The 27,635-nt window shown below is 40.2% G+C and overlaps 1 protein-coding gene across 2 annotated transcripts in view; it reads left to right on the top strand.

Moving 5' to 3' along the window:
• The window catches only part of enpp2 (ectonucleotide pyrophosphatase/phosphodiesterase 2), a 54,980-nt gene that overhangs the window by 12,079 nt on the left and 15,266 nt on the right, over positions 1–27,635 (top strand). For both annotated transcript variants that reach the window (XM_067392300.1, XM_067392309.1), the window contains exons 9-22: positions 151–206; positions 1,363–1,428; positions 1,848–1,920; positions 2,205–2,313; positions 2,403–2,528; positions 2,994–3,025; positions 3,483–3,610; positions 14,100–14,184; positions 14,283–14,370; positions 16,599–16,768; positions 17,970–18,015; positions 20,729–20,868; positions 20,983–21,118; positions 21,410–21,487. In XM_067392300.1, the coding sequence (XP_067248401.1) occupies positions 151–206; positions 1,363–1,428; positions 1,848–1,920; positions 2,205–2,313; positions 2,403–2,528; positions 2,994–3,025; positions 3,483–3,610; positions 14,100–14,184; positions 14,283–14,370; positions 16,599–16,768; positions 17,970–18,015; positions 20,729–20,868; positions 20,983–21,118; positions 21,410–21,487 (1,333 nt within the window). The remainder of the gene's footprint in view (positions 1–150; positions 207–1,362; positions 1,429–1,847; positions 1,921–2,204; positions 2,314–2,402; positions 2,529–2,993; positions 3,026–3,482; positions 3,611–14,099; positions 14,185–14,282; positions 14,371–16,598; positions 16,769–17,969; positions 18,016–20,728; positions 20,869–20,982; positions 21,119–21,409; positions 21,488–27,635) is intronic.

Genomic DNA, 27,635 nt, shown 5'->3' with positions numbered 1-27,635 from the left:
TTTTCTCCAGTGATCAGATTGTCTGATGTATGAAATGAGAGACAGATTTTTTTCTTAGAAACATGAAAGGAAAAACTATTTTTTTTGTCACAGAAGTCACAGTAGTACAACATATGTTTTCTCTGATAACACTTTTTCTTCGATTTCTAGATCTGGATAACAGCAGTGAAACAGGGAGTAAAGGCTGGTACGTTTTTCTGGCCAGTGTAAGTCAACATGATCCAAACTCAAAGGCAAACAATGTCTTTTTGATGGTCATTTGTAACTTTTACATTTGTAACTATTCTATAACATGCCTAATTAAATAAATCATTCCATATTGTTTATGTTATGGACATGAGTGATACCTCAAATCATGTGGCTTGTTGAGGAGAGGTTTTAATTTCAGCCTGATGGAATTTTAAACAGCAGAAAGAATTCTATACACTTGCAATGAACACAGGATTTATCATGCAGGACCATAATGTCATAGAGACTTAGGTCCTAGGTGGACCTATGTGGGCATGTTGTGGGCCAGTAAAACAAACATCAAACATCACCATAGAAACCAAAAATCAATGGCATGTAGAGTTTTGCACAGGCAAGCACCAATCACATTTTAAATGAAAATTACAACTGAATTGTACAAGTAAAATTTCATACGACAGAGGACATCACATGCATGTTTTTGTTCTTTGTGCTCTCTGGCACATCCTAGGCTTTCCTATGAATGAAACACAAAGCTCTCCTTATCTGCACTCACTGAGGGCTTTCAGACTGCATTTTTTTTTTCACTCAGGCATAGTGAAATGCTGTTTTGATTAGCAATTTGTGAGAAAATGTCCTATATACAAAAATCAAGGTCCTGCATACTTTAGATGCATACTGCCTCCATGAAATCAGCAAATTGGAAGGGCAAAGCTGTTTTTCAGAGCTACTTCCTTTGGCCTCAAAGCTGGAGGAAATTAAACTGGCTATTCTTATTTAAGCCAGTAGGAAGCCTGAGCTTAGTGCGTACATTTACCTAATGTTGATACAACTGGACAGGAGGTCAGGATAAGTGGAGGTCAGGATGAGTGGAGGTGGTAGTGGGGAAAATGTTTCCTGTAGAGACTGACTGAAATAATCTTTCTTGCTTCCTTGTCCCCTGATACCCTAAATAAACTCTACATTCATATTTGCTGTTCAGGCCTCAAACTAAGAAACAAAGGACTGCCAAATTAACTGCCCAGCTGACAGCTCTGAGAAAAATTAAGCAATATATGCTTTAAATTTCCCTGAATATGTTGACTGAAGTATTTTAAAGGGCTGTTTTTGTGCATGTTCTGTCTTTATGTAGTATGTATGTGTTTGCACCAATTTTGATGTGTGGTTTATTAACAGTGGCATTCCACTGGAAAGAAGAGTTCTGACTATGTTGCAATGGCTTCACCTTCCTGATGCGGAGAGGTCAGTATGTCCTATTTATTGTAAACACCCCCCTAAATGCTTTGTTAACATAAATTTTTGGTTTAGCATTTTATTTAAAATGTTTATAATCTCCTCAAAACTCCCTCCAATCATTACTTTTTCACTCCACAAAGTTCAGTACCCTGTATTTTATAATGAATGGGAGATGCAACATTGACTTATATAGTTCTCTTTGGGTTCACTATATGGTTATCTCAACAGTCACATTATTAGTTTTTAGTTGCTTTAATGTTAGACTTAATCTTAATCTTAGACTTAAACTAATGTTTGCCTTATAGTAACTGAGGCCTTGTAGATAGTACTATTTACTAGTACTATATACTATTTGTTTTTTGTATTTTTGTGTTTGTTTTTGTTTTTTGGGGGTTAAAAGGTAACAGGTGTCTGTGTTTTTGCAGGCCATATGTTTATGCAATGCATTCTGAACAGCTAGATACCTATGGCCACAAACTAGGACCCCATAGCACCGAGGTAAGCAGAGTTTACAGGAATCATATAGTTCAGGAGATCAGTTGTTTGACCTTGTCTCTTTCAGCAGCTTCAGTCACACACATATTTCACCTTAACATAAATATATAGTCGTGTTGCAAATGTAGCAGTAATTGCAAACAAACTCTCAGCCAGAATACAGACTCACTGCACACACTGCTTACATTCACTAACCATAGTGTGTCAATTCAATCTTTCCTCAAGTAAATTTGAAGTCTGTTGATGTTTCACCTTGAACAATATATTAATGTTGCTTCATTCTACAGCTTGACGCTGCACTGAGGGAGATTGATAAGGTGATTGGTCAGCTGATGAATGGCCTGAAACAGATGAAACTGCACCGTTGTGTCAATATCATCTTGGTTGGAGACCATGGTACTACATTTAGAAGTCTTGGTTTGGAGTTTCTAGTGATGATACCATTTTTTTCTGCACATCAGTTATAAATGGTTTTTCTTCTTCAGGCATGGAGGAAGCTCATTGTGACCGCACAGAGTTCCTAAGCTCTTACATGTCCAACACAGAGGACATCATCCTAATTCCTGGCTCTCTGGGAAGAATCAGAGCCCGAAATCCAAACAACTCTAAATGTTAGTAATTAAAAACCAGAATGAGAATTATAGCCTGTTCTGGTCTAGTTGCATCAGAAATCACAGATTTTTTCTTGTAAATATATCCTTAGTGTCTGAACAAACAACCACACCAAAACAGTCTAAGTGGGGATTTTTTTTTTCTCCTAACATCTTTTTTACAAATTTTGTTACAAGTTTGTGTTTTGTTTTAAGTCAATATGAGATCAAAATTAATTATCAGCACACATTAGTCCTTAAAAAATGTTTCCCTAATTTTTATAATAGCTTACTGTGCCTAAATTACTTTCCTTTTTGGCTGATGTCCCCAAGGGCTATTGGTTGATGTTAATGAAATGTCACATTACAAGAGAAAATTCGACTGAGAGTATGTGACTTAGTGAGGAAACTGGAATAGAGTATAATTCTAGGAATTATTTCATTTTAAAAACAATTACATTTTTCTCTCTATTTTCTTCTCTCTAGATGATGCAAAAGCAGTTGTAGCAAACCTTACAGTGAGTGACATTCTTTAAAATGCTTTATAATGATATACTTACTGTAACTTTACATCATACTAATACTTTACTAAGCCTTTTATAAGAAACCATAACATTTTAAACAAGCTTTACAGTGAGCCCAAAATGTGACACTTTATGGTTGTCAAAATTAGTAAGACTTGTCCTTAGTTAATGTAATGACCTAAACCTGTGGTTACTCTCCTGCCACACTTTTATGAACTTGAGGGGAACTTACTTTATTCAACCACTAAAAAGTTGGTTAAAACCAACTTGGTTAGTCCTGAGGAAATTCCAGCATTATTTGTGTGACTTTAGTCTCCATAGTCTCTAAATACCTTTTGGGACCACTGTATATTGATTATTTGAACGGTTTAATTTTAAAATGTACTTGGGATATTTTGGTAAAGAATGCACTGTTCTACATTACCAAACATGAAACTTGGTTCTCCTACAGTGTAAAAAGCCAGACCAGCACTTCAAACCATACTTGAAGCAGCACCTTCCCAAACGTTTGCACTATGCCAACAACCACAGAATCGAGGAGATTCACTTGATGGTTGAGAGGAAATGGCACATTGCACGGTAAATAACCTAACACATAATTAAATATCAGTCTTCATCGTTAAAATTAATACGTTTGTGAATGTTTCTTAAGAGATGCTCAAAGAAAAAAAAAATTCTTAAAGAATAAGTTTACTTTCAAATGAAAATTAGCCCAAGCTTTACTCATCCTAGGTGTATATGACATTCTTCTTTCTGATAAACACAATCGGAGATGCACTATATTGCCAAAAGTTTTGGGACGCCTGCCTTTACGTGCACATAAATTTTAATGACATAACATTCTTAATCCGAAGGGTTTAATATGGAGTTGGCCCACCCTTTACAGCTATATCAGCCTCAACTCTTCTGGGAAGGCTTTCCACAAGGTTTAGGAGTGTGTTCATGGGAATTGTTGACCATTCTTCTAAAAGCGCATTTGTGAGGTCAGGCACTGATGTTGGACAAGAAGGCCTGGCTCGCAGGCTCTAATTCATCCCAAAGGTGTTCTATCAGGTTGAGGTCAGGACTCTGTGCAGGCCAGTCAAGTTCCTCCACACCAAACTCGCTCATCCATGTCTTTATCCATGACCTTGCTTTGTGCACTGCTGCACAGTCATGTTGGAACAGGAAGGGGCCATCCCCAAACTGTTCCCACAAAGTTGGGAGCATGAAATTGTCCAAAATGTCTTGGTATGCTGAAGCATAATCCCCCCTCCACCAAACTTGCAAGTACCGTTCTCCTGGCAAACACCAAACCAAGACTCGTCCATCAGATTGCCAGACAGAGAAACGTGACTTGTCACTCCAGAGAACACGTCTCCACTGCTCTAGAGTCCAATGGCGGCGTGCTTTACACCACTGCATTTGACGTTTTGCATTGCACTTGATGTAAGACTTGGATGCAGCTGCTCGGCCATGGAAACCCATTCCATGAAGCTCTCTATGCACTGTTCTTTAGATAATCTGAAGGCCACACGAAGTTTGGAGGTCTGTAGCTATTGACTCTGCAGAAAGTTGGCGACTTCTGCGCACTGTGCGCCTCAGCATGCACTGACACCGCTCTGTGATATTACATGGCCTACCACTTCGTGGCTGAGTTGCTGTTGTTCCCACTAACAGTTGACTGTGGAATATTTAGTAGTGAGGAAATTTCATGAATGGACTTATTGCACAGGTCACGGTACCACTCTTGAATTCACTGAGCTCCTGAGAGCGACCCATTCTTTCACAAATGTTTGCGGAAGTAGTCTGCATGCCTATGTGCTTGATTTTATATACCTGTGGCCATGGAAGTGATTGGAACACCTGAATTCAGTGATTTGGAGGGGTGTCCCAATACTTTTGGCAATATAGTGTATATTAATAAATATCCTGATGCATCCAAGCTTTATAATGGCAGGGGTCACGAGTATGAGCTGAAGAAGAAAAGATGTTACCATGTTAAAAAGTAACCTCACTAAGTGTTCTTAGATTGGAACTATAAAATAGGCTTACTTCAAAATATAGTCTCTGAAAACAAGTATTAATATCTTTCAGTTTTGCTTGTAATGTAATTACATATTACATTACAAGCAAAATTTGTAATGGTGGAAAACAAGACAAAAATACTGATAGAATATATTTTGGCTGTGTATTATGCTGCTCAGTTGAAGTACCTTTTTATTTTAGCCCTTAACTTCAGACACTTAAAAGCACACCATAATACATTAATGTACAACTTAAATGAAAAGCTGTGAACTCTTAAACAGAAAATCAACGAGGTCACTGAAATTACCCAGAGGTTTACAACACTTCCACCATAGATGAGGATGCAGAAACAGAGAGGCTGGTCCAGAGACGGTTCCTCACAGCCGGGTTGGGACACCCTCCTTCGTTTGCTTTGGCTGACACTAGAGCCCTAATGAAAGAAAGCTTTCAGGCAGAATGGTAGAGATATAGTCCTGTCTAATCGGTGGCACCAGAGTCGTGAAGTGAACTACTTCATATGGCAGTCTCACCTGGCCTGTAGGTCCTTGCATGAAGCAGACAGTTAAATCAACTACTTAGGTTTTACAAAATGAAATGGAATATTTATGAGCAGTTATCTTGTTATTTAAAGATACTGCATGCTTTAGTGACTTAGACATATTGCTGGAATCTCTGGATTTAACATAGTGTCTGATTTCCACTGATTAAAAAAGGACATTTTACAGCACAGTGATTACTGAGGTTAAGTCGAGCCATTTGGGTCTAGCACAGCTTCACTCAGCATGTTCAGTGATTTCTAAATACTCATTTGTGCTAGGGAATTTAAACACTGGACTTTTATGTTCAGTATTTATGTTAATATATGTAAGCATGGCATCTGCAACATTATCAAGTGATAGACTTGTGACCGACTCTAATAAATAAATATTTGGACAAATTCTTATGTGGTGGTGGGAGAAGGTTTTCAGAATGGATACTGAGTTTAGTTTTTCACTGCAGCTGTGCTGCGTGTGCTAGAGAAAGACATATTGTAACTGCTGCCATTTCCACAAACACATAAAAACCCTCAAACAAGTATCCAAACTTGCATCAAGTATGGAAAAGGTCAAAGGGAATAATTAGAGCAATTTTGGGCTTCACTGCACAGGATATCACTCACTGCTCTTGTCTGATAAACTGAAGGCAAACTGTAAACTTGTAAACTATTTATTGCCTAATATGTTTCTCTTTATTACTGGCTATTTGCTTGTATGTTTTGAAGCTATATTTATTTATTCGAAAATAACTTTCCCAAAATACAAGTGTTTTAAATTATTATTAATTTTTAATTATTAAAAAAAAAAAAAAAAAACTACTTATGATTAAACGTAATTAAAATTAAAGTAATTAAAATTAAAGTAAATTTTAAAAAAAAATGTTTAAAAAAATTAAATACTTAAAGTAGTTAAACATTTCTTTAGAAGTGTTCTTAGCATTTCTTTTCATCGCTGGCATCAAAATCATTGCATTTCACTGGTATTTGGTCATGGATACTGACAATACTAACTCCTAGTACTCTATCATCAGGGATGGGCAGTATTTATGATACATGTATTTCAAATACATATTTCAAATACAAAATAGTATTTTGTAATTTGTATTTGATAGGGTTGATTTAAATGGCTTTGTATTTTGTATCAAAATACTATAGTGTTTTGTATTTTTGTATTTTTAAAATACTGTAAAATACTTTGTAAGAAGTCTACATGATGACATCATAAAATTGTGGCCTCTGATTGGTGCCTACTCTATAGTTTGCAGAGACTTGTTGCAATCAGAACAGAAAATTGGTCCATATGGATGAAGGGGGTCAAGAACAATTTTTAGCATGAATTGCTATAATTTTTAACAGTTCATGTTAAGTTTTGGTGTTCATTTTGGTAGCCTAAGCTAAATAGTTTACCAATTTACATAATGTTCTTGAAAACATTAACGAGCAGCAGCCCCCTATATTTATGATTAACAATCAAATGATTAATTGGGTTAAAAACTAGTTGCTATGAATACAGAAGCCATCAGTTGTCTTCTTATGATTGACGTGTTTGTCATTTACACTGTTGGTTACTTTAAAACTAACCTTCATCTGGGAGATCATAGGGATATGTGAATATTTGTTCTGTTACAGCCACAATATGTAAATTTCGCCTCTAAAGATCGCTAATTCAAAACAAAGGCGAAGCTCGATGACACCTTGATTTCACTGAATCATGGGATGCATTGTCTTCACGTCTACAGCTGGTGGAAAAGAATCAGGACATGACTCATGCAGAAATCATGTTTATGGAGAGATTATTAACGTTACTGTAGTATGAAACAGAGCAGGACCGAATGCTGTGAGAGCAGTAACAATCCCACTGGAGCGATAACTAATGAGAGATGAGCACGACACACAGCTCGACAGCAGCGGATCTTTTATTATGCCACAGTTGCCGCATCCTCCGGTTGTTACAACAGAGACGGCTCGGAGGCAGATGTAAAAGCAATAACAATGTTTTATTGAGTTCAGCAGAGTAAATGGTGAGTATGGAGCAATGATGAAATTTTGGTGAGTTGATAGAAGAAGAGTGTGACGAGCAGGGCGGACGTCTGCCGGCCACACAAACATAACAAAACCATAACATAAAGTCCAGGCCTGGTCCTCTCTCATCCTTCACTGATGTCGCTCCTCCTTTTATGCCTCCGGAGGCCGGCACGCCTCGCAGATGACGCTCATTATCACTCGCGTCACCGGCCTCGCGCCGTTCCCTCACGGCTCTCGCCCGCCCTGCTCGTCACAAAGTGATACTGTCCTTGTGTTGATTTCAGATGAGAATCGGAGAAGCACGCTGGAGACTGGAGACTGGAGACACTCACACACAGTTGGAGAAGCACACGGGGAAGACTGGAGACACTGGAGACAATGGAAGCAGGTAAGTAGAAGGTTGGAGTCCTTAAGGTAAGTACACATGAAGTTGTGGTACAAACGAGACCGGACAAAGACTGTGTGTGGTTTATATGGTGCTGGTGATTGCAGTGATGATGACTTGCAGGTGGTGGTGATTAGAACTCTGGTGATTGAGTGCGTGGGTATTGCAGGGAGGTGGAACCTGACGTGTCTGTGACAGTACCCCCCCACGGCCCGCTCCTGAGGGCCGAGGACCCCGACGTCGTGGTGGTCATCCTCTAGGGCATGGGGCAGGTCTGTCAGGGTGGCTGGTGTGGAATGCTTGTAGAAGATTGGGATCGAGGATATCGTTCTTTGGCACCCATGAGCGTTCTTCGGGGCCGTAGCCCTCCCAGTCAACCAGGTACTCCAGTAGACCACCACGGCGCCGGGAGTCCAGTATTTCGCGAACCTCGTAGGCTGCACCGTCGTCCAGGATGAGTGGAAGGGGGGGTTCGGTGGCTGCCACGTCAGGTTCTGTGGAGGGAGAAACAGAAGGGTGGTGAGGTTTCAATAAGGAGACATGAAAGGTAGGATGAATATTGTATTGTGGTGGAAGTTGCAAACGGTAAGTAACGGGGTTGATCTGTCTGACGATGGTTGAATGGGCCAATGAAGTGAGGACTCAGCTTCTTGCAGGGCAGACGCAGGCAGATGTCCTTGGTGGACAGCCAGACCTTCTGCCCCAGGGGATTCGTTCTTTTCTTCAGGAGCATGGAGACGGGATAGAGCATCAGCTTTGATGTTTTTGGAACCGGGGCGATAGGAGATCGTGAAATTAAATCTGGAGAAGAACATTGCCCAGCGGGCTTGTCTTGGGTTGAGTCTTTTGGCAGCTTTGAGGTATTCCAAGTTCTTGTGATCGGTGAATACTTGAAAGGGATGATTGGCTCCCTCCAGCCAATGCCTCCATTCCTCCAGCGCAAGTTTGAGGGCCAGGAGCTCACGGTCACCAATGTCATAGTTGACCTCCGCCGGGTTGAATTTGCGGGAGAAGAAGGCACATGGATGGAGTCTACTTGGATTCCCCTGCTGCTGGGAGAGTACCGCTCCCACTCCTGTGGTGGAGGCGTCCACCTCGACGACAAAGGGTAGTTCAGGGTTCGGGTGGACGAGGAGGGGAGCGGTGGTGAAGGCTTCCTTGAGGGCTTCGAAGGCGTTGGTGGCTGCTTCAGACCAGGACAGAGACTTGGGCTGGTGACGGAGGAGGTTGGTTAGTGGATGGACGATGGAACTGTAATTCTTGATAAAGCGACGGTAGAAATTGGCAAAGCGGAGGAAGCATTGAAGTTCTTTGATAGTTGTGGGAGCTGGCCAGGTCTTGATGGCTTCAACCTTCCCCTCGTCCATCCGGATGCCACTGTGATCGATGAAGTATCCTAGGAAGTGAACAGAGGGCTGATGGAAAGAACACTTCTCTGCCTTGAGGAATAGATGATACTGCCGTAAGCGTTGGAGGACCTCCGCAACGTGGTGGCGATGTTCGGCCAGGCTCCGGGAGTAAATCAGGATGTTATCTATATACACGAGTACAAACTTGTGGAGAAACTCCCGGAGCACCTCATGGATGAAATCCTGGAATACGGAGGGAGCGTTGACCAGTCCATAGAGCATGACCAGGTATTCATAATGGCCGGTGGGCGTGACGAAGGCGGTCTTTCACTCGTCCCCCTCGCGTATCCGGATGAGGTTATATGCGCTGCGGAGGTCCAGCTTGGTGAACACAGTGGCACCACGGAGATGTTCCAGGGCCGCTGGGACGAGGGGAAGTGGATACCGGAACTTGACTGTAATCTTGTTTAAGGAGCGATAGTCTATGCAGGGCCGCAAGCCTCCGTCCTTTTTGGCCACAAAGAAGAAACTTGAGGCAGCAGGGGAGGTAGACGGGCATATATATCCTTGTTGAAGGGCCTCTTTGATGTAATCTTCCATGACCTTCTCCTCCGGCACAGACAGGGGGTAGATCCTTCCCCTGGGCACTGGTTCACCCGGTAACAGATCTATGGCACAGTCCCATGGCCGGTGTGGAGGAAACTTGGAGGCGCGTTGTGGGCAGAAGACGTCACTGAAGGGGGCGTAACAAGATGGGATTTCGGTGGAGCGTTTCTCAATGGGGCTTTCGATGAAAGTAGCGCAGATGGAGATTTTCTTGGAGCTTGGAGACTAGGGAACAGGGAGTTCAGAGAAGATGGTGATGGAGATGCCAGGAGATGGTGGGGCCGTGTTGTTCGAGCCATGGGCGCCCTAGAACCACGTCAGTGGTGGAATCCTCTAGAACCAGCAAATGGATGTCTTCCACGTGTAGGATACCTACACGGAGTTGGAGGGGTTCCACACAGCGACTGATCCTCTTCCTGCTCAGGGGTTTGCCCGTGATAGAGTGGACTTGGTAGATGGTCGGAGAGGGCGAGGTTTTGAGCTTGAGTTGTCGACAGAGGGAGCCGGAGATGAAGTTTCCTGCTGACCCTGAGTCAAGGAGCGCCACCACTGGAATAGATACATTAACAGCAGTAAGGTTTACAATTGTAGTGAGTGGTTTCATCTTCTTAATGGAGGGAATAATAGCACACACCACAGGTCGAGGAGGACGAATTGGGCATGCGGAGATTGCATGCCCTGGAGATCCACAATATAAACATAAGTTCAGGGTCAGCCTTCTTTGTCGTTCTGAGGAAGACAGACGGGAATTATCTACTTGCATAGGCTCGTTGGCTGGTTCTGGGGAGCTGATGGGTTCAGATCGACGGGAAAAGATGGTGGTGAGTGGCTGGCCCTGGTGCTCATCGAGACACGACTGCATACGAGTGCCTACGCGGATGGCGAGTTGAATGAAGTGTTCTAGGCCGATGGAATCCTCGTATGCAGCGAGATGCATAATCAATCACAGAATTAGCTCCTTGTTTAAGATTATAGAGTTTCTCACAAACAGAAGAGTCTGTCGATGTGGTTCCAAAGACTTCGCGGAAATGGGTGACGAATGCTGAATATGATTTCACCACGGAACCTTTCTGAGTCCAGAGTGAGTCAGCCCACTGAAGCGCCTTGCCTTGCAGTTGTGAGATTATGAACGCTATTACCCCATATCTGTGGGGTAGAGATGCGGCTGCATCTCCAGGACCAACTCACATTGCAGGAGAAAACCGCTGCAATCTTCCGCCGATCCAGAGTAGGGCGCCGGTCGGGCCATGGGACTGGCGTGCATCGTCGGTGTAGGAGTGGAAGAAGTGGAGACGGAAGCGGCAGCAGGTGATGGTGACGATGACGGTGGTTGTGGGGTGAGTGCTCGGCGCAATGCGTCCACGAGCTCTTGGAATGGGTCTGAAGTACTCATGCTGAAGTCCAGTTGTTAAGGTGCGGTCTTCTGTTACAACAGAGACGGCTCGGAGGCAGATGTAAAAGCAATAACAATGTTTTATTGAGTTCAGCAGAGTAAATTGTGAGTATGGAGCAATGATGAAAGTTTGGTGATAGAAGAAGTTGATAGAAGAAGTGATACTGTCCTTGTGTTGATTTCAGATGAGAATCGGAGAAGCATGCTGGAGACTGGAGACTGGAGACACTCACACACAGTTGGAGATACACACGGGGAAGACTGGAGACACTGGAGACAATGGAAGCAGGTAAGTAGCAGGTTGGAGTCCTTAAGGTAAGTACACATGAAGTTGTGGTACAAACGAGACCGGACAAAGACTGTGTGTGAGTGTGTGGTTTATATGGTGCTGGTGATTGCAGTGATGATGACGTGCAGGTGGCGGTGATTAGAACTCTGGTGATTGAGTGCGTGGGTATTGCAGGGAGGTGGAACCTGACGTGTCTGTGACACCAGTCATGTGCACATAGGTTAAAGCAGCGCTGCTTATCATATTAGATACATTTGTGTGTTGAAAGTTGGTATAGTGCTACTCTGTGTGTTCGCTCAGCGGCTACTATAGGACACTTGTTGCACACTGTCAATATTAGTCATGGTAAAACATGGTACTTGCGAAAAATCAAGAAAACGAGATTCAAACAAAAAGACTGATTTACTAACAGCTTGTGCTAGCGCAAACCCTCTTTGGCGTTAAAAAACTACTTAAATTTACTAAAGACACGCAGTTGTGTTTGCGGCTGACCTTATTGCATATGCATTTTTAGGAGTTTCCCTTTCAGATGCAAAATTTATGGGAGGAGAGTATTTAAATGAATCACAATGCGATTTACAATGTGAATTACTAATTATTTAATGCTCTAAAAAAGCATGTCTGAACCCATTTTGTGACATGGCTGCAATTGTTGAACAGAGAGTGCATGGAAGAAGGATTATTCATTTCTTTGAAATGCCAGAGTAAGACCTTATCCGAACATATCGTTTGCCAAGCTATGTTGGCCTATAGGCCAACATGGCTTGGCAAACTATATTATACAGTGTATGTGTATGTGTTTGTCAGCTTACATGTTAAGTTGCGCCTGTGTCGACCCGCACCTGATGAGAACATCAGCATTAGGATTCAGCTCTGTTTATTTGCGACCCAACACTAATTTGCTCTTGGTATATTGCATTAGTCATTATATTAATGATCTGACCGTGTCTGTGTTCTTTAATTTGCATGTCAGCAGAACACGTGCAAAACTTGCCACTCCCATCTACACATTTGTGTAATTGCGCTCTCACGATAATTTGCCCTGTTTAGTAAATCTGGCTCTTAATGTGTTAAGCGATATAACATGATGAGTTTTCTGTCTATGAATGTATCCAAACAGTTGCTTCCCTGTCTAATAAAACTCATAATATATAGTACTAAAGTGTCTTTGATGTATCCATGTGTAACGAGGTCAGTAGATGTGGGAAGAAGGAGGCGGGAATCTGCGAACATTCAACAAAACTTTAATATAAAATAAACAAAGAACAAAACGAAAGTAATGCCGGCAGACCCTTGCGGACGTCTGCCGGCCACACAAACATAATAAAACATAAAATAAAGTCCAGGCCTGGTCCTCTCTCGTCCTTCACTGTAGTCGCTCCTCCTTTTATGCCTCCGGAGCTCCTCCGTGAGAGACTTGAGGCCGGCACGCCTCGCAGGTGACGCTCATTATCACTCGCGTCTCCGGCCTTGCGCCGTTCCCTCACGGCTCTCGCCCGCCCTGCTCGTCACACCATGGTTTTTCGACAAAATAAAATGGGAAATCGAGGGTAATGACGTCATTGTTAGGCGACACACGGACACGGTCTGCGTCTTGGTTAAAATTGCTTATTTCTCTGGATTTAGAATTTCTTGGAAAAATTTGGGATAATGTAAGTACACAAGTCAACAAAAAAATATAACATTGTTTTAGTGGTTTTTGAATATTTTAATCTAAAAATCCTACATATTTGTGCCTTTAATTGGTTGCGTATGTCAGATTTATTGCATGACTCAGGCAGAGAAAAGCTGTTGCTATCAAACATTGTTTACTTAATCAAGTCAGTATAATGGTGAAGGGAGTGTGTGTGTGTGTGTGTGTGTGTGCTTTTGTTTATATTACATTGTGGGGACCATAAATGTCCCCACGATGTAATATAAACCTGAGTTCACCTACATCGTGGGGACCAGCCACCGGTCCCCACAATGTAAATTAATTAATAAAAATACTAAATTATGTTTTTGTGAGAAAATAAAGGTGTGCACAGTTTCCTGTGATGGTTAGGTTTAGGGTTAGGGGTAAGGTAGGGGGGTAGAAAGTACGGTTTGTACAGTATAAAATGCATTGCGGCCTATGGAAAGTCCCCACAATTCACAAATTGTGTGTGTGTGTGTGTGTGTGTGTGTGTGTGTGTGTGTGTGTGTGTGTGTGTGTGTGTGTGTGTGTGTGTGTATGCGCGTGTGTGTGATCCATTCAACAAGAACAAAAATGTAGAAAATTATTTGATTTTAATCAATCACAAATGAAATTACTTGATTGCGACTGATAAAACCGAATCCTGCCATACCTTTTTTTTTTCTAGTTGAATCATTTGTTGAATACACTAGTACAACAGGTTTCGAATGTTGACTTTAACTATTGCTGCATGCCTCCTCCTAATGTTTTCCCTTGAGATAGGACCTGCAATTACCTACTGTGGTTGTGTCTTGTCTGAAACAGAAAGTTCTATGAAACAAAGAGGAATCATGGCAAATGTGGGTTTGCTGGTGATCATGGATATGACAATAAGATCAACAGCATGCAGGTTTGTTGTTTGAATAGCTTTTTTTCATGGCTACAGCTGAAAGTGTTATGTTAAAGTTTTGTGGTACATTAGTTACTTACTTTGGCCTTTTTTTTCAGACTATTTTCCTTGGATATGGACCAGCTTTTAAATTCAAGACAAAAATCCCACCGTTTGAGAATATTGAGCTTTACAATGTCATGTGTGGTGAGAAAATTACCTTTCTCCAGGCTTGATCCTGACTACAACATTCTGTAACACTTTAGAATACTGATCCTTCATTAATGAATAACTACACAGGAACAAATGAGTAATGCATTATTAACACTCTAGTAACTACTATTAACTAACAAGAAACTCTGATTAATGAATTAGTAAGTAATAGTGCTCAGTTGAATGTGGTAGTTCACTATTAGCTAATTAGTAACTACTGTTTTTTTCATACCTCCCAGAGAACTACTAAGAACTACTATATACAGGTTCATAATTAACTAGGGCTGCAACGATTAATCGAGGTTAATCATTTACAACATGTGTTTACGTAATATATATGTGTGTGTTCTGTGTATAATAATTATGTATATATAAATACACACACATTCATGTATATATTTAAGAAAAATTTTATATTTATATATAAAATATTTATGTTTATATGTAATATAAAATATATATAAATATATATATTTATAATACATGCATATATTTCTAAACTTTATACCTGTATGTGTGTGTATTTATATATACATAATTATCATACACAGAACACACACATATATATATTACGTAAACACAGACTTTTATTTTGCAAATGATTAATCGCGATTAATCATTGCAGCCCTATAATTAACATGAATGATGCATAATGTATAATTAATTCTGAAGTAAAGGTCATGGTAACCCACTAGTAATGACTGAAGTATTACCAAATCCTTCAGAAGGAATTATTCTAAAGTGAAAAACACGATAACTCTCTAGTAACTACTGAAGTCATTGTAAATTTTTGAGGATTTTGTACAGTTTTGTACAGTAATTCCATCTGAGGTATTTGGTAACACTTAAGTAATTACTAGTGGGTTACCATGACCTTCACTTTAGAATACTGATCCAAATAATTTGTAGTTCCTTTAGAATTATGTAGGAGCTCTTGAGTTATTACTATCCAATACTTTACAAAAACCTCAAAAGTTTACAATGCCTTCAGTAGTTACTAGAGAGTTATCCTGTTTCTCACTTTAGAATACTGATGCAAATAATTAGTAATTCCTTCTGAAGGATTTGGTAATACTTCAGTCATTACTAGTGGGTTACCGTGATCTTCACTTTAGAATTAATTATGCATTATTCACAATTATGAACCTGTATATAGTAGTTCTTAGTAGTTCTCTGGGAGATATGAAAAAAATAGTAATTATTGATTAGCTAATAGTGAACTACCACCTTCAACTGAGCACTATTCCTTACTAATACACTGATCAGAGTTTCTTGTTAGTTAATATTAGTTTCTAAAGTGTTAATAATGCATTACTCATTCATTCCTGGGTAGTTATTCATTAATGAAAGATCATTATTCTAAAGTGTTACCTAACATTCATTTTCAGTTTCAGTACAGAAATCCAACCAAAATTAGGCGAACTCAAAATATATCCACTCCCAAAGCAAATACAAAAATTTAGAATAAGCATTTTCCGATATAAGCAGCATAAAAACTCTGAAAAGTAAAAAAAAAAATTTCCCCAAGTTCTTGCATTATTTTTCTGTACTAATTAATTTACTAATGCAGGGTGGCAAACATCAGTCCATCCCTGCGTCTCAATCAGCTCCCTAGCTTCCTAGGACGTGTATCAGTATACCGTGTAAATGAATGTGGCCGACTCCCTGATCAGTGCCCTGACTACTGAACTAGGGAGCTGAATGAGTTGCACGCCTGGAGAACCACAGTCCTGCAGAGTTTTGCCTCAACCCTAATCAAACACACCTGAACAAGCAAATCAAGGTCTGAATGGTTACTAGAAAGCTACAGGCAGGTGAGTTTTTATCATGGTTGAAGCTGAACTCTGTAGGACTGTGGCTCTCCATGTTTGGAGTTCGTCACCCCTGTATTAATGCATTAGTGGCATAGTGAGTAAAGTGTGCATGAGACCTCTTCTGTCTGATGTCAGAGATCAGTTAGGATCTGGGATTGATTAAAAGTAAATAATTTCATATACATTTAATTGAAATTTAAATACATTTATTTCTATTTAGAAAATTAGATATACAATTTAAGCGATTAAAAATTAATTAAAAAATACAATTTAAAAAAAAGGAGCCACAGCAAACATAAAATTGCTCAGTACCATAACAACTGCATACTTGGCAATTCTAACACTTCATTGTTTAATGCTTTACAGTGTGTGTCAGCACATCATCTTTTTCCTCCATGATCTTCCCAGATCTCCTTGGCTTGAAGCCAGCCCCTAACAATGGTACCCATGGTAGCCTTAACCAGCTCCTAAGGACCCCTGTATACACACCCAGCATGCCTGAAGAAGTGTCCAAGCCAAACCCTGCAGGACTAGTCACAGCTATTAATGATGATCTGGGCTGCACCTGTGAAGACAAGGTCAGCAAAAGAGTACTTTCAGATCTTTATGAATCTTTTTACACTTCTGTTAAGAGAGGTTTTTTCTAAACACTTAAAAGCTAGGTTATTATTGGTGGCAGAGCTATTACTGTTGATTATAATAACCATAATATCAAACTTTGGTACATAATTTGTCCCTATTGTGCTATTATTTTCTAATTTGACTTTTAATTTTTATCTGGCAGACAATAAATTAAGCAAAAAAACATCTATTTCGCTGATGTAGGGACCCATATCATATTTGGGGACCAGAATATCATAAACACTTGGCGATGGGCTTGTTTGTTTTTGGCTAGTAAGCAACAATTCAGCAATGTGCTGAAAATGACCCAGAACATCTCTGCACTCACATAGCAAGCATTACTCATAATTCCTGAGAAATTATACTTTAGTAGCATTATTTCTTTTTGATTGTTTCTATTTTAATAATTATAGGTTTGTAGATTTAGATTGTAGATTTTCCTTCTGTTTGTTTCTTTTTTTTTTAAAACTGACAGTTCAGGATTATTGTGCAACATTTTATGACTGCAGTTTAATGAGGTAGATGGACATATTCTAAAGCAGTCTTTACTGTTGCATTTCACATACTATCACAGTTTATTTTAAATTGCTGAAACCCTCATAAAATCTTGTAAAGTGCTTCATGTGCATGTACTCATGCTTATATCAGTTATCATTGTTGCATGCTTTAATGCCTGTAAGTTTTTCCCTTGTCCTGCTCAGAAAGGATAGTTGGCTGCCATTGCTTTTCTCTTGAACTGCCTAGATCAGGGGTTTTCAAAGTTTCTTGAAGCCTCCCTAGCACTGCACATTTTAGATGTTTCTGTTATTGGACACACCCAGTCATGGAATACTCTACTATTTAGCTGATGACTTAATTCACTTTGGTTAAAGAAGAGAAATATCCAAAAATCTGTAGTGCTGGGGAGGCTCCAGGAACAGTTTGAAACCCCCTGGCCTAGATCATTTTGACATTTCCAGTTCCTTGTATTGAATCATAGTGATTCCTTCCCCTCCCTCTGAAAGTGCTTTTGCCTTCTGCTCAGATGTAGATCTCTTGCTGGAGATTTTCACCTTTAATCTTTTGCAGTTGCGTTCAAAAAGTAGGGGGCAGAGGGCTTTGAAAGTGGCCCTTGTAAGAGGCTATAACCTGGAGTCACTGTGGCTCTGTCTGTTACAGAACAAAGTGGAAGAGCTCAATCAACGACTGAGACAAGTTATTGATGGTAACTAACTTCCCTTCTCTCTGGAATGGATTAGTGATGCCAAACATCTTTTTGATGTACAGTTAACAGTTAGCTGCTCTGGGTCATATTAAGTGTTATCTTAAAATTATTTGCTGATTGAAAGGAAATAGCTGACCCAATAATACAACTCTTGTCAGTATTTAGTCATTCTCATGTACTTTGCATGCTGTTTCCAAGAAACACTAAAGGAAAAAAAATTGTAATGCTCACTCTATTTCACACTCAATCTGTTTCATATAACGTCACTTCATAATGACCACAGCTTTCAAAAAACATGATCTGTCAAGTAGTTCATGTGGCTTGTATACTATATTCAAAGTCTTCTGGAGTCATTATATGTCAGAAGTTATTCACTGATAATTACATTATGCATTTAACAGACTTTTTATCCAAAACTACCAAGTATGCAATGGCTAAAGGACAATATTGAAGCCTCAGCCCATTTGGGGATGCAATGGGCACCAGTTATGATTAATTTTTGCATAATTTCCAACATTTTCCAAGCATTCCAACTATTCATGATTACAGCATTTCACAAATAAGCACAACTGCACAACTCCAAGGGTTTAGTTCATGCAAGTGTAGAAATTAGGACAAAAATATTGTAATTTCCCCACTGTAGTGTAAAGTAAAATAATATATTTATGAATTATTCATTTTCATTTATTTTACAGTGGATTTGTTCAGCAATATATGATTATTACTGTCATAGGAATATAATATAATAAAAATATAATATAATATAATATAATATAATTAATATAATATAATATAATATAATATAATATAATATAATATAATATAATATAATATAATATAATATAATATAATATAATATAATATAATATAATAAAGAGACCGAGGTCCACCCCCTACAGTCTCACAAAATCATGTGGGAAATACTGTGGAATATCTATCAAGGTGTTACAAAAAAAAAAAAAAAAAAAAAAAAAATCAACAAAAGAACACGCAGGAGTTTACAGGAGAAAGCTTAGCTAAATATATATATATATATATATATATATATTTAGCTAAGCTTTCTCCTGTAAACTCCTGCGTGTTCTTTTGTTGATTTTTTTTTTTTTTTTTTTTTTTTTTTGGAACACCTTGATAGATATTCCACAGTATTTCCCACATGATTTTGTGAGACTGTAGGGGGTGGACCTCGGTCTCTTTATTATATTATATTATATTATATTATATTATATTATATTATATTATATTATATTATATTATATTATATTATATTATATTATATTATATTATATTATATTATATTAATTATATTATATTATATTATATTTTTATTATATTATATTCCTATGACAGTAATAATCATATATTGCTGAACAAATCCACTGTAAAATAAATGAAAATGAATAATTCATAAATATATTATTTTACTTTACACTACAGTGGGGAAATTACAATATTTTTGTCCTAATTTCTACACTTGCATGAACTAAACCCTTGGAGTTGTGCAGTTGTGCTTATTTGTGAAATGCTGTAATCATGAATAGTTGGAATGCTTGGAAAATGTTGGAAATTATGCAAAAATTAATCATAACTGGTGCCCATTGCATCCCCAAATGGGCTGAGGCTTCAATATTGTCCTTTAGCCATTGCATACTTGGTAGTTTTGGATAAAAAGTCTGTTAAATGCATAATGTAATTATCAGTGAATAACTTCTGACATATAATGACTCCAGAAGACTTTGAATATAGTATACAAGCCACATGAACTACTTGACAGATCATGTTTTTTGAAAGCTGTGGTCATTATGAAGTGACGTTATATGAAACAGATTGAGTGTGAAATAGAGTGAGCATTACAATTTTTTTTAATATAATATAATATAATATAATATAATATAATATAATATAATATAATATAATATAATATAATATAATATAATATAATATAATATAATATAATATAATATAATATAATATAATAAAGAGACCGAGGTCCACCCCCTACAGTCTCACAAAATCATGTGGGAAATACTGTGGAATATCTATCAAGGTGTTCCAAAAAAAAAAAAAAAAAAAAAAAAAATCAACAAAAGAACACGCAGGAGTTTACAGGAGAAAGCTTAGCTAAATATATATATATATATATATATATATATAAAACATAGACTACACTGAACAAAGTAGTGAATGAGCTGAGGGCTTAAATACACATTTAATTAACTAATTAACAGAAACCGAAACAGGTGTGTAATTCAAATCAGTTAACAATAGAAACGAACTAGTGGTGGGAAAATGAGAAAAAGAATACAGGAACTATAATTAAACAAAGTCAGAACATACACATGACAATAACATGCTAGCAATTAATTGACAGAGTTTTTATTTTTGGGTGAACTAAACCTTGCCTGGCTTATTATTCAGCCAATATTTTTTGTTCATTTTCAAAGCACAAATATATTTTATTAAATTAATATATTTTTGTCCATCCACTGAAAGTCCATGCAACCAAAACTTTCAATCTTCAAAACCTAGATAAAGGCATTGTAATCCATATGAATCAGGCACTTTAATCCAAGTCTTCTGAACAGAAATTATTGCTTTATGAACATTTTTGGTTTTGTGGACTTTTATTTGATGTAGTAATGAATGAAATATTTTGTCATTCTGTTTTTCATATTAAGAAATTACTCCTGATTTTTTCCCCCTCATTTTTTAGACAACAAGAATCTTCCTTATGGTCGTCCAGCGGTCATGTTCCGCACCAAATACTTCATCCTTCATCATAGTGACTACGTTAGCGGCTACAGTGAGGCTTTGTCTATGCCACTCTGGACATCTTATACTGTATCTAAGCAGGTACAGATAACAAAATGATGGTAGTTTATAGTCAATTCCCAAAAAAAAAAAAGGCTAAAGTGTTGTCTTTTGTATTAGAGTCTAAACTTGACTGTGTGGCCTCTTATGTTGCAGGTAGATTTCACCCCTCTGACTGAGGCACTGAGTAACTGTGTTCGGCCTGATATTAGAGTTCCTTCAGCCTACAGTCAGTCCTGCTCAAGCTACCGTGCAGACAAACAGATCTCCTACAGCTTCCTCTATCCACCTCGTGAGACTTCCTTCTCTCTCTATAGTGTACATCCTAGCCTAAGTAAATTCACATACTAAATCTAAGCCAATTCCAGAAACCAGCAAGACATAATTAGTACAGGATTGGGCTCAATCTTAATTGGGCTCCTGTCTTGAAGATCAAGTTTATAGGACTCAAAACTTTGTAAGAGGATAAAATTAAAATTTATATCTCCGTTGATAGAATTGTCCAAAAAAGGACTTATTTTTGTCTAGACTGTGCCAGAACATTGTTTTTATTTTTATTTTTTCATGATCTTATAATTGACAGAGCTTTCCTCCACTCTGGAACCGAGATATGATGCTGTTCTCATTACCAATACTGTACCAATGTATCCAGCATTCAAACGTAAGTGTTCCTTCAATGCTTGAATTGATTCCACATTGAGTCGGCCAAGATTATAACAGCACTTCTACAATAATTTAAAGGCTTAGTTCACGTCATTAATTACTTGCCACACTCGTAAGACCTTCGTTTATCTTCGGAATGCAAATTAAGATATTTTTGATGAAATCTGAGAGGTATCTGACTCGTCCATAGACAGCAATTTAACCACCACTTTCAAGGTCCAGAAAGGTACTAAAGACATTGTTAAAATTGTCAGCGTGACTACAGTGGTTCAACCTTAATGTTATGAAGTGACAAGAATACTTTTTGTGAACAAAAATAAAGACTTAATTTCAACAACTTCTTCTCTACCGTGTCTCGTACGCAGTTGACACAGTGAATGCAGTTCAGCGCTTCCATGTTTACATCCAAACGCCGACTCATTATTGGCCGGCTGTTGCATCTGCAACACACACATACATCAATACTGAGCTGGAGTTCTAAAGAAGCCAGGTTCTATTCACTGCGTGGAATGTAAACAGTATAAGAGAATTGCACATAAGGGAGGATATTGTTGAATAGTCATTATATTTGTTTTTGTTTTTGCGCACAAAAGTATTCTCGTCATTTAATAAAATGCTGTCTATGGACGAATCAGATACCTCTCGGATTTCATCAAAAATATCTTAAATTGTGTTCTGAACGAAGGTCTTACGGGTGTGACATGAGGGTGTGGGTAACACTTTACAAAAAGGTTCATTAATTAACATTAGTTAACTACATTAGAACATGAACTAATAATGAACTGTACTTATACAGCATTTATTAATCTTTGGTAATGTAAATTGCAACATTTACTAGAAAATGATTAAAATATTGTTATACATTAGATGGCGTAATAATGTAAATTCTGTTGTTGTTCACGGTCAGGGACTATTTTTCCAGTGGAAGGAAGGCTTTAGTGAAAGTTTACTTCACGAAAGTTGCATTGATACATATTTTTGAAAGTTTATGAGTATGTCAGTCAGTAATGAAGACTTTTACATTGAAAATTCTGAATTGTTGTGAACACGGAACAAGACGCAACTGACAAATATTTTGACTAGTGCTGTCAGTCGGAAACCCCTTAAAGGTCCCATGACATGCTACTTTTTGGATGCTTTTATATAGGCCTAAGTGGTCCCTAGTACTGTATCTGAATTCTCTTTCCCGAAATTCCGCCTTGGTGCAGAATTTCAGCCACTACAAGCCAGTCCCACAATGAGCTTTCCTCAGGACGTGCCATTTCTGGGTAGCTTTAAATGCTAATGAGGAGGAGAGAGGCGGGGCAAGGTGGAGGGTGGGTGTGGCCTTAACCAGCTTACGGTACCATGCGCTAATATTGTCAGTGGATGTATCGCAATGGCTCGTAGACGCACACTCGTTCAAGCTTTTCAGTTTGACCCAGAATGATCCGGATGAAGAAGTAGCAACTCAGCGGCTACAGCAGGACATCACTGAATGGTTAGTTTAAAACATTGTGTCTGGATACGGTACTTTAGTTGGTTTGTTTATGTATGCTGTTACAGTTATTATCATGTAGCTAATGCTAGCCTACATTGTTGGCTCTTCATGTTGCTCTGATTTGCTATCGTGTATATATATATATATATATATATATATATATATATATATGTATGTATGTTACGGTATGGTGGTGTAGAGATGAAGCAGATCACGGATTTCCACAATAATACAATACTTTAATGAATACTAAGGCAGAGTACATCCAACATACGCTTAACATAAACAGAGAACGGACAAGGAGTGCAGGGAGTGAGTGCAATATATGGGGAGTGCTGACAATAGAGTCCAGGTGCAGGTGATGTAGAGTCCTCGCGCTGTAGATGTAACAACCGGGAGGGGGGCGGGCGCCCTGGAGACCTCAAACCGGAGCAGGGGGAGGAGTAGACTGGAGTGGAGGTCTCCAGGGCAGGTCCAAAAACCATGGTGGGTCAGGGGCCGAAGGCAGCCATGGCGGGTCAGGAGCCGAAGGTGACCATGGCGGGTCAGGTGCGGCGGGCAGCCATGGCGAGTCAGGTGCAGCGGGCAGACATGTAGCGGGCAGACATGGCGGGTCAGGTGCAGTGGGCCGCCATGGCGAGTCAGGAGCTGAAGTCCTCACGCCGTCAAGCCCAGTCGGCGCAGAAGGACCGGCGGGAGATGGCGGAACCAAAGGCTCTGCCGACAGAAGCGCAGCCGGGACTCCAGAAGGCCGCAGTGGAAGCAGTAGGACAGTCAACAAAAAGAACACCGGGGGGAGTGAGGAAGCCAACTGAAACTGAGGGACGGAGTGACGGAGCGGAGACGGAGGAGTGTAGTCCAGAGGGAAGGGCAGGCTGACGAGTGCACAAGGTGTGAGTGGAGGCAGGATGGATACTGGTGACGCTGGTGGACTGATGGGTAACGGTGGAGCAGAGGGAGGTTGGAGCCGAGGTGTAGGTAATCGCCCAGAGGTCCGAGGTGGAGATCTGGGCGAGGGGGCTTGAGGTGGAGGTTCCGTGTAAACAAAAATGGATGGAGGTGGGAGAGGGAGGCAGGGAGGGAAAACAGTCTTAGAGCTGGCGGGTTCAGAAACACAGTTCATAGGGGCAGTAAGCTCGGCGGCGGAGACTGGCGCTGCTTGCTCGGCGGCGGAGACTGGCGCTGCTTGCTCGGCGGCGGAGACAGGATGAGGTTCAGGATAAGTGTATGTCTCCAGTCCATCCAGAAACACGGTTGGCCGGGCAGTCAGTCAACCTCCGTCTTCCTCCGCATACCCCTCCAGCAAACTCCCTGCCTGCCCCATGCTGGACCCACATTCCTCTACTGGGCCCAGTAAGCGGAGGAGGAGGAAGAAAGCGGCTCCAGTGTCTCCAGAGACTGGCGCTGCTTGCTCGGCGGCGGAGACTGGCGCTGCTTGCTCGGCGGCGGAGACTGGCGCTGCTTGCTCGGCGGAGACTGGAGAACTTGGCTCGGCGGAGACTGGAGAACTTGGCTCGGCGGAGACTGGAGAACTTGGCTCGGCCCAGAAGTCTATCAGCCAGGCCGCTTCACTGGGCGGCTTGTGTGAGGCTGGAAGAGGTGCCCAGTCCATCCCTTCATACATAATTAAAATGCCCGTAAGGACGGGAGCGAGCTCTGGAGATACTGGAGCGGGCTCTGGAGATACTGGAGCGGGCTCTGGAGACACTGGAGCGGGCTCTGGAGACACTGGAGCGGGCTCTGGAGACACTGGAGCGGGCTCTGGAGACACTGGAGCGGGCTCTGGAGACACTGGAGCGGGCTCTGGAGATACTGGAGCGGGCTCTGGAGATACTGGAGCGGGCCCTGGAGATACTGGAGCGGGCCCTGGAGATACTGGAGCGGGCTCTGGAGACACTGGAGCGGGCTCTGGAGACACTGGAGCGGGCTCTGGAGACACTGGAGCCGCTTTCTTCCTCCTCCTCCGCTTACTGGGCCCAGTAGAGGAATGTGGGTCCAGCATGGGGCAGGCAGGGAGTTTGCTGGAGGGGTATGCGGAGGAAGACGGAGGTTGACTGACTGGCCCGGCCAACCGTGTTTCTGGATGGACTGGAGACATACACTTATCCTGAACCTCATCCACAAAGAATTTGGAGCCATTTAACCACAAAATTAAATTGATAGTTTCACTTAAGGAGAAACAAAAAACAGGTTCATCAAAACGGATAGTGTCGTCATCCAATCCATCCAAAAACAGGGAGATCAAAACTGCTTCAGGCCAGTCAGACAAGTAAGCGATCTCAACGAACTCCTCCACATACCTCTCCAGCGAACGACCTACCTGCAGGAGCCCGATAAGGCGATCGCTGGCTGTCAGAGTGAGAGGCGTTGGAGGAGCAGGAGCCAAGGAGCTGGGGGAAGTCTCCATTTTTTTTTCTTTGTGAAAATCCAACGTTTTGGTCCGTTCTTCTGTTACGGTATGGTGGTGTAGAGATGAAGCAGATCACGGATTTCCACAATAATACAATACTTTAATGAATACTAAGGCAGAGTACATCCAACATACACTTAGCATAAACAGAGAACGGACAAGGAGTGCAGGGAGTGAGTGCAATATATGGGGAGTGCTGACAATAGAGTCCAGGTGCAGGTGATGAGTGATGATGAGGAACTGACGAGGGAAGTGAGTGCAGGTGTGGAAACAGGAGGATACTGGGAAATGGAGTCCAGGGGAACAAGGGATCTGTAACAATATATATATATATATATATATATATATATATATATATATATATATATATATATATATATTACTAACCCATTTCCAAAAAAGTTGGGACACTGTAAAAATTGTGATTAAAAACAGAATGCAATGATGTGGAAGTTTGAAATTTCAACATTTTATTCAGAATACAACATAGATGACATATCAAATGTTTAAACTGAGAAAATGTATCATTTTAAGGGAAACATAAGTTGATTTTAAATTTCATGGCATCAACACATCTCAAAAAAGTTGGGACAAGGCCATGTTTACCACTGTGTGGCATCCCCTCTTCTTTTTATAACAGTCTGCAAACGTCTGGGGACTGAGGAGACAAGTTGCTCAAGTTTAGGAATAGGAATGTTGTCCCATTCTTGTCTATTACAGGCTTTCTTCTTTTTCTTCTTTGTCGCATCTTCCTCTTTATGATGTGCCAAATGTTTTCTATGGGTGAACGATCTGGACTGCAGGCTGGCCATTTCAGTACCCGGATCCTTCTTCTACGCAGCCATGATGTTGTAATTGATGCAGTATGTGGTCTGGCATTGTCATGTTGGAAAATGCAAGGTCTTCCCTGAAAGAGACGGCGTCTGGATGGGAGCATATGTTGTTCTAGAACTTGGATATACCTTTCAGCAATGATGGTGCCTTTCCAGATGTGTAAGCTGCCCATGCCACACGCACTCATGCAACCCCATACCATCAGAGATGCAGGCTTCTGAACTGAGCGCTGATAACAACTTGGGTTGTCTTTGTCCACTTTAGTCCGGATGACATGGCATCCCAGGTTTCCAAAAAGAACTTCAAATTTTGATTTTTCTGACCACAGAACAGTTTTCCACTTTGCCAGAGTCCATTTTAAATGAGCCTTGGCCCAGAGAAAACACCTGCGCTTCTGGATCATGTTTAGATATGGCTTCTTTTTTGACATATAGAGTTTTAGCCGGCAACGGCGAATGGCACGGTGGATTGTGTTCACCGACAATGTTTTCTGGAAGTAAATGTGATTTCCATTACAGTAGCATTCCTGTATGTGATGCAGTGCCATCTAAGGGCCCGAAGATCACGGGCATCCAGTATGGTTTTCCGGCCTTGACCCTTACGCACAGAGATTGTTCCAGATTCTCTGAATGATCTTTGGATGATATTATGCACTGTAGATGATGATAACTTCAAACTCTTTGCAGTTTTTCTCTGAGAAACTCCTTTCTGATATTGCTCCACTATTTTTCGCCGCAGCATTGGGGGAATTGGCGATCCTCTGCCCATCTTGACTTCTGAGAGACACTGCCACTCTTAGGCTCTTTTCATACCTAATCATGTTGCCATTTGACCTAATAAGTTGCAAATTGCTCCTCCAGCTGTTCCTTATATGTACATTTAACTTTTCCGGCCTCTTATTGCTACCTCTCCCAACTTTTTTGTAATGTGTAGCTCTCATTAAATCCAAAATGAGCCAATATTTGACATGACATTTCAGAATATCTCACTTTCAACATTTGATATGTTATCTACATTCTATTGCGAATAAAATATAAGTTTATGAGATTTGTAAATTATTGCATTCTTTTTTATTCACAATTTGTACACTGTCCCAACTTTTTTGGAATCGGGTTTGTATATATATAATTATCAACTATAGAAACTAACCAGCGCAACTAAATTAGTCAGACCTCTGCCATTATTACAAATACCTTTTCGGATAGGTGCCGTTGTGGAAAATGTGCTACCATGCCAACATCATTTATTTGTTTACATATTTTATATTTCATAAATCTTAAAAGTTTTTACAATCTTATTACAATTACATCAAGTTCTGCAATCTGGAAATGTGGATATCGCATGCGCCAACAGCAGAACGGATATCCAAACAACAAAGAAATGTACAACACTCACGTTACAGTGTGTGTATTCACACACATA

The sequence above is a fragment of the Chanodichthys erythropterus genome, chromosome 2 (genome assembly GCF_024489055.1).
Source record: "Chanodichthys erythropterus isolate Z2021 chromosome 2, ASM2448905v1, whole genome shotgun sequence".
NCBI classification, from domain to species: Eukaryota; Metazoa; Chordata; class Actinopteri; order Cypriniformes; family Xenocyprididae; genus Chanodichthys; species Chanodichthys erythropterus.
The sequence above is the reverse complement of the archived record's forward strand: the minus strand, read 5'-3'. Positions and strand labels throughout refer to the sequence as shown.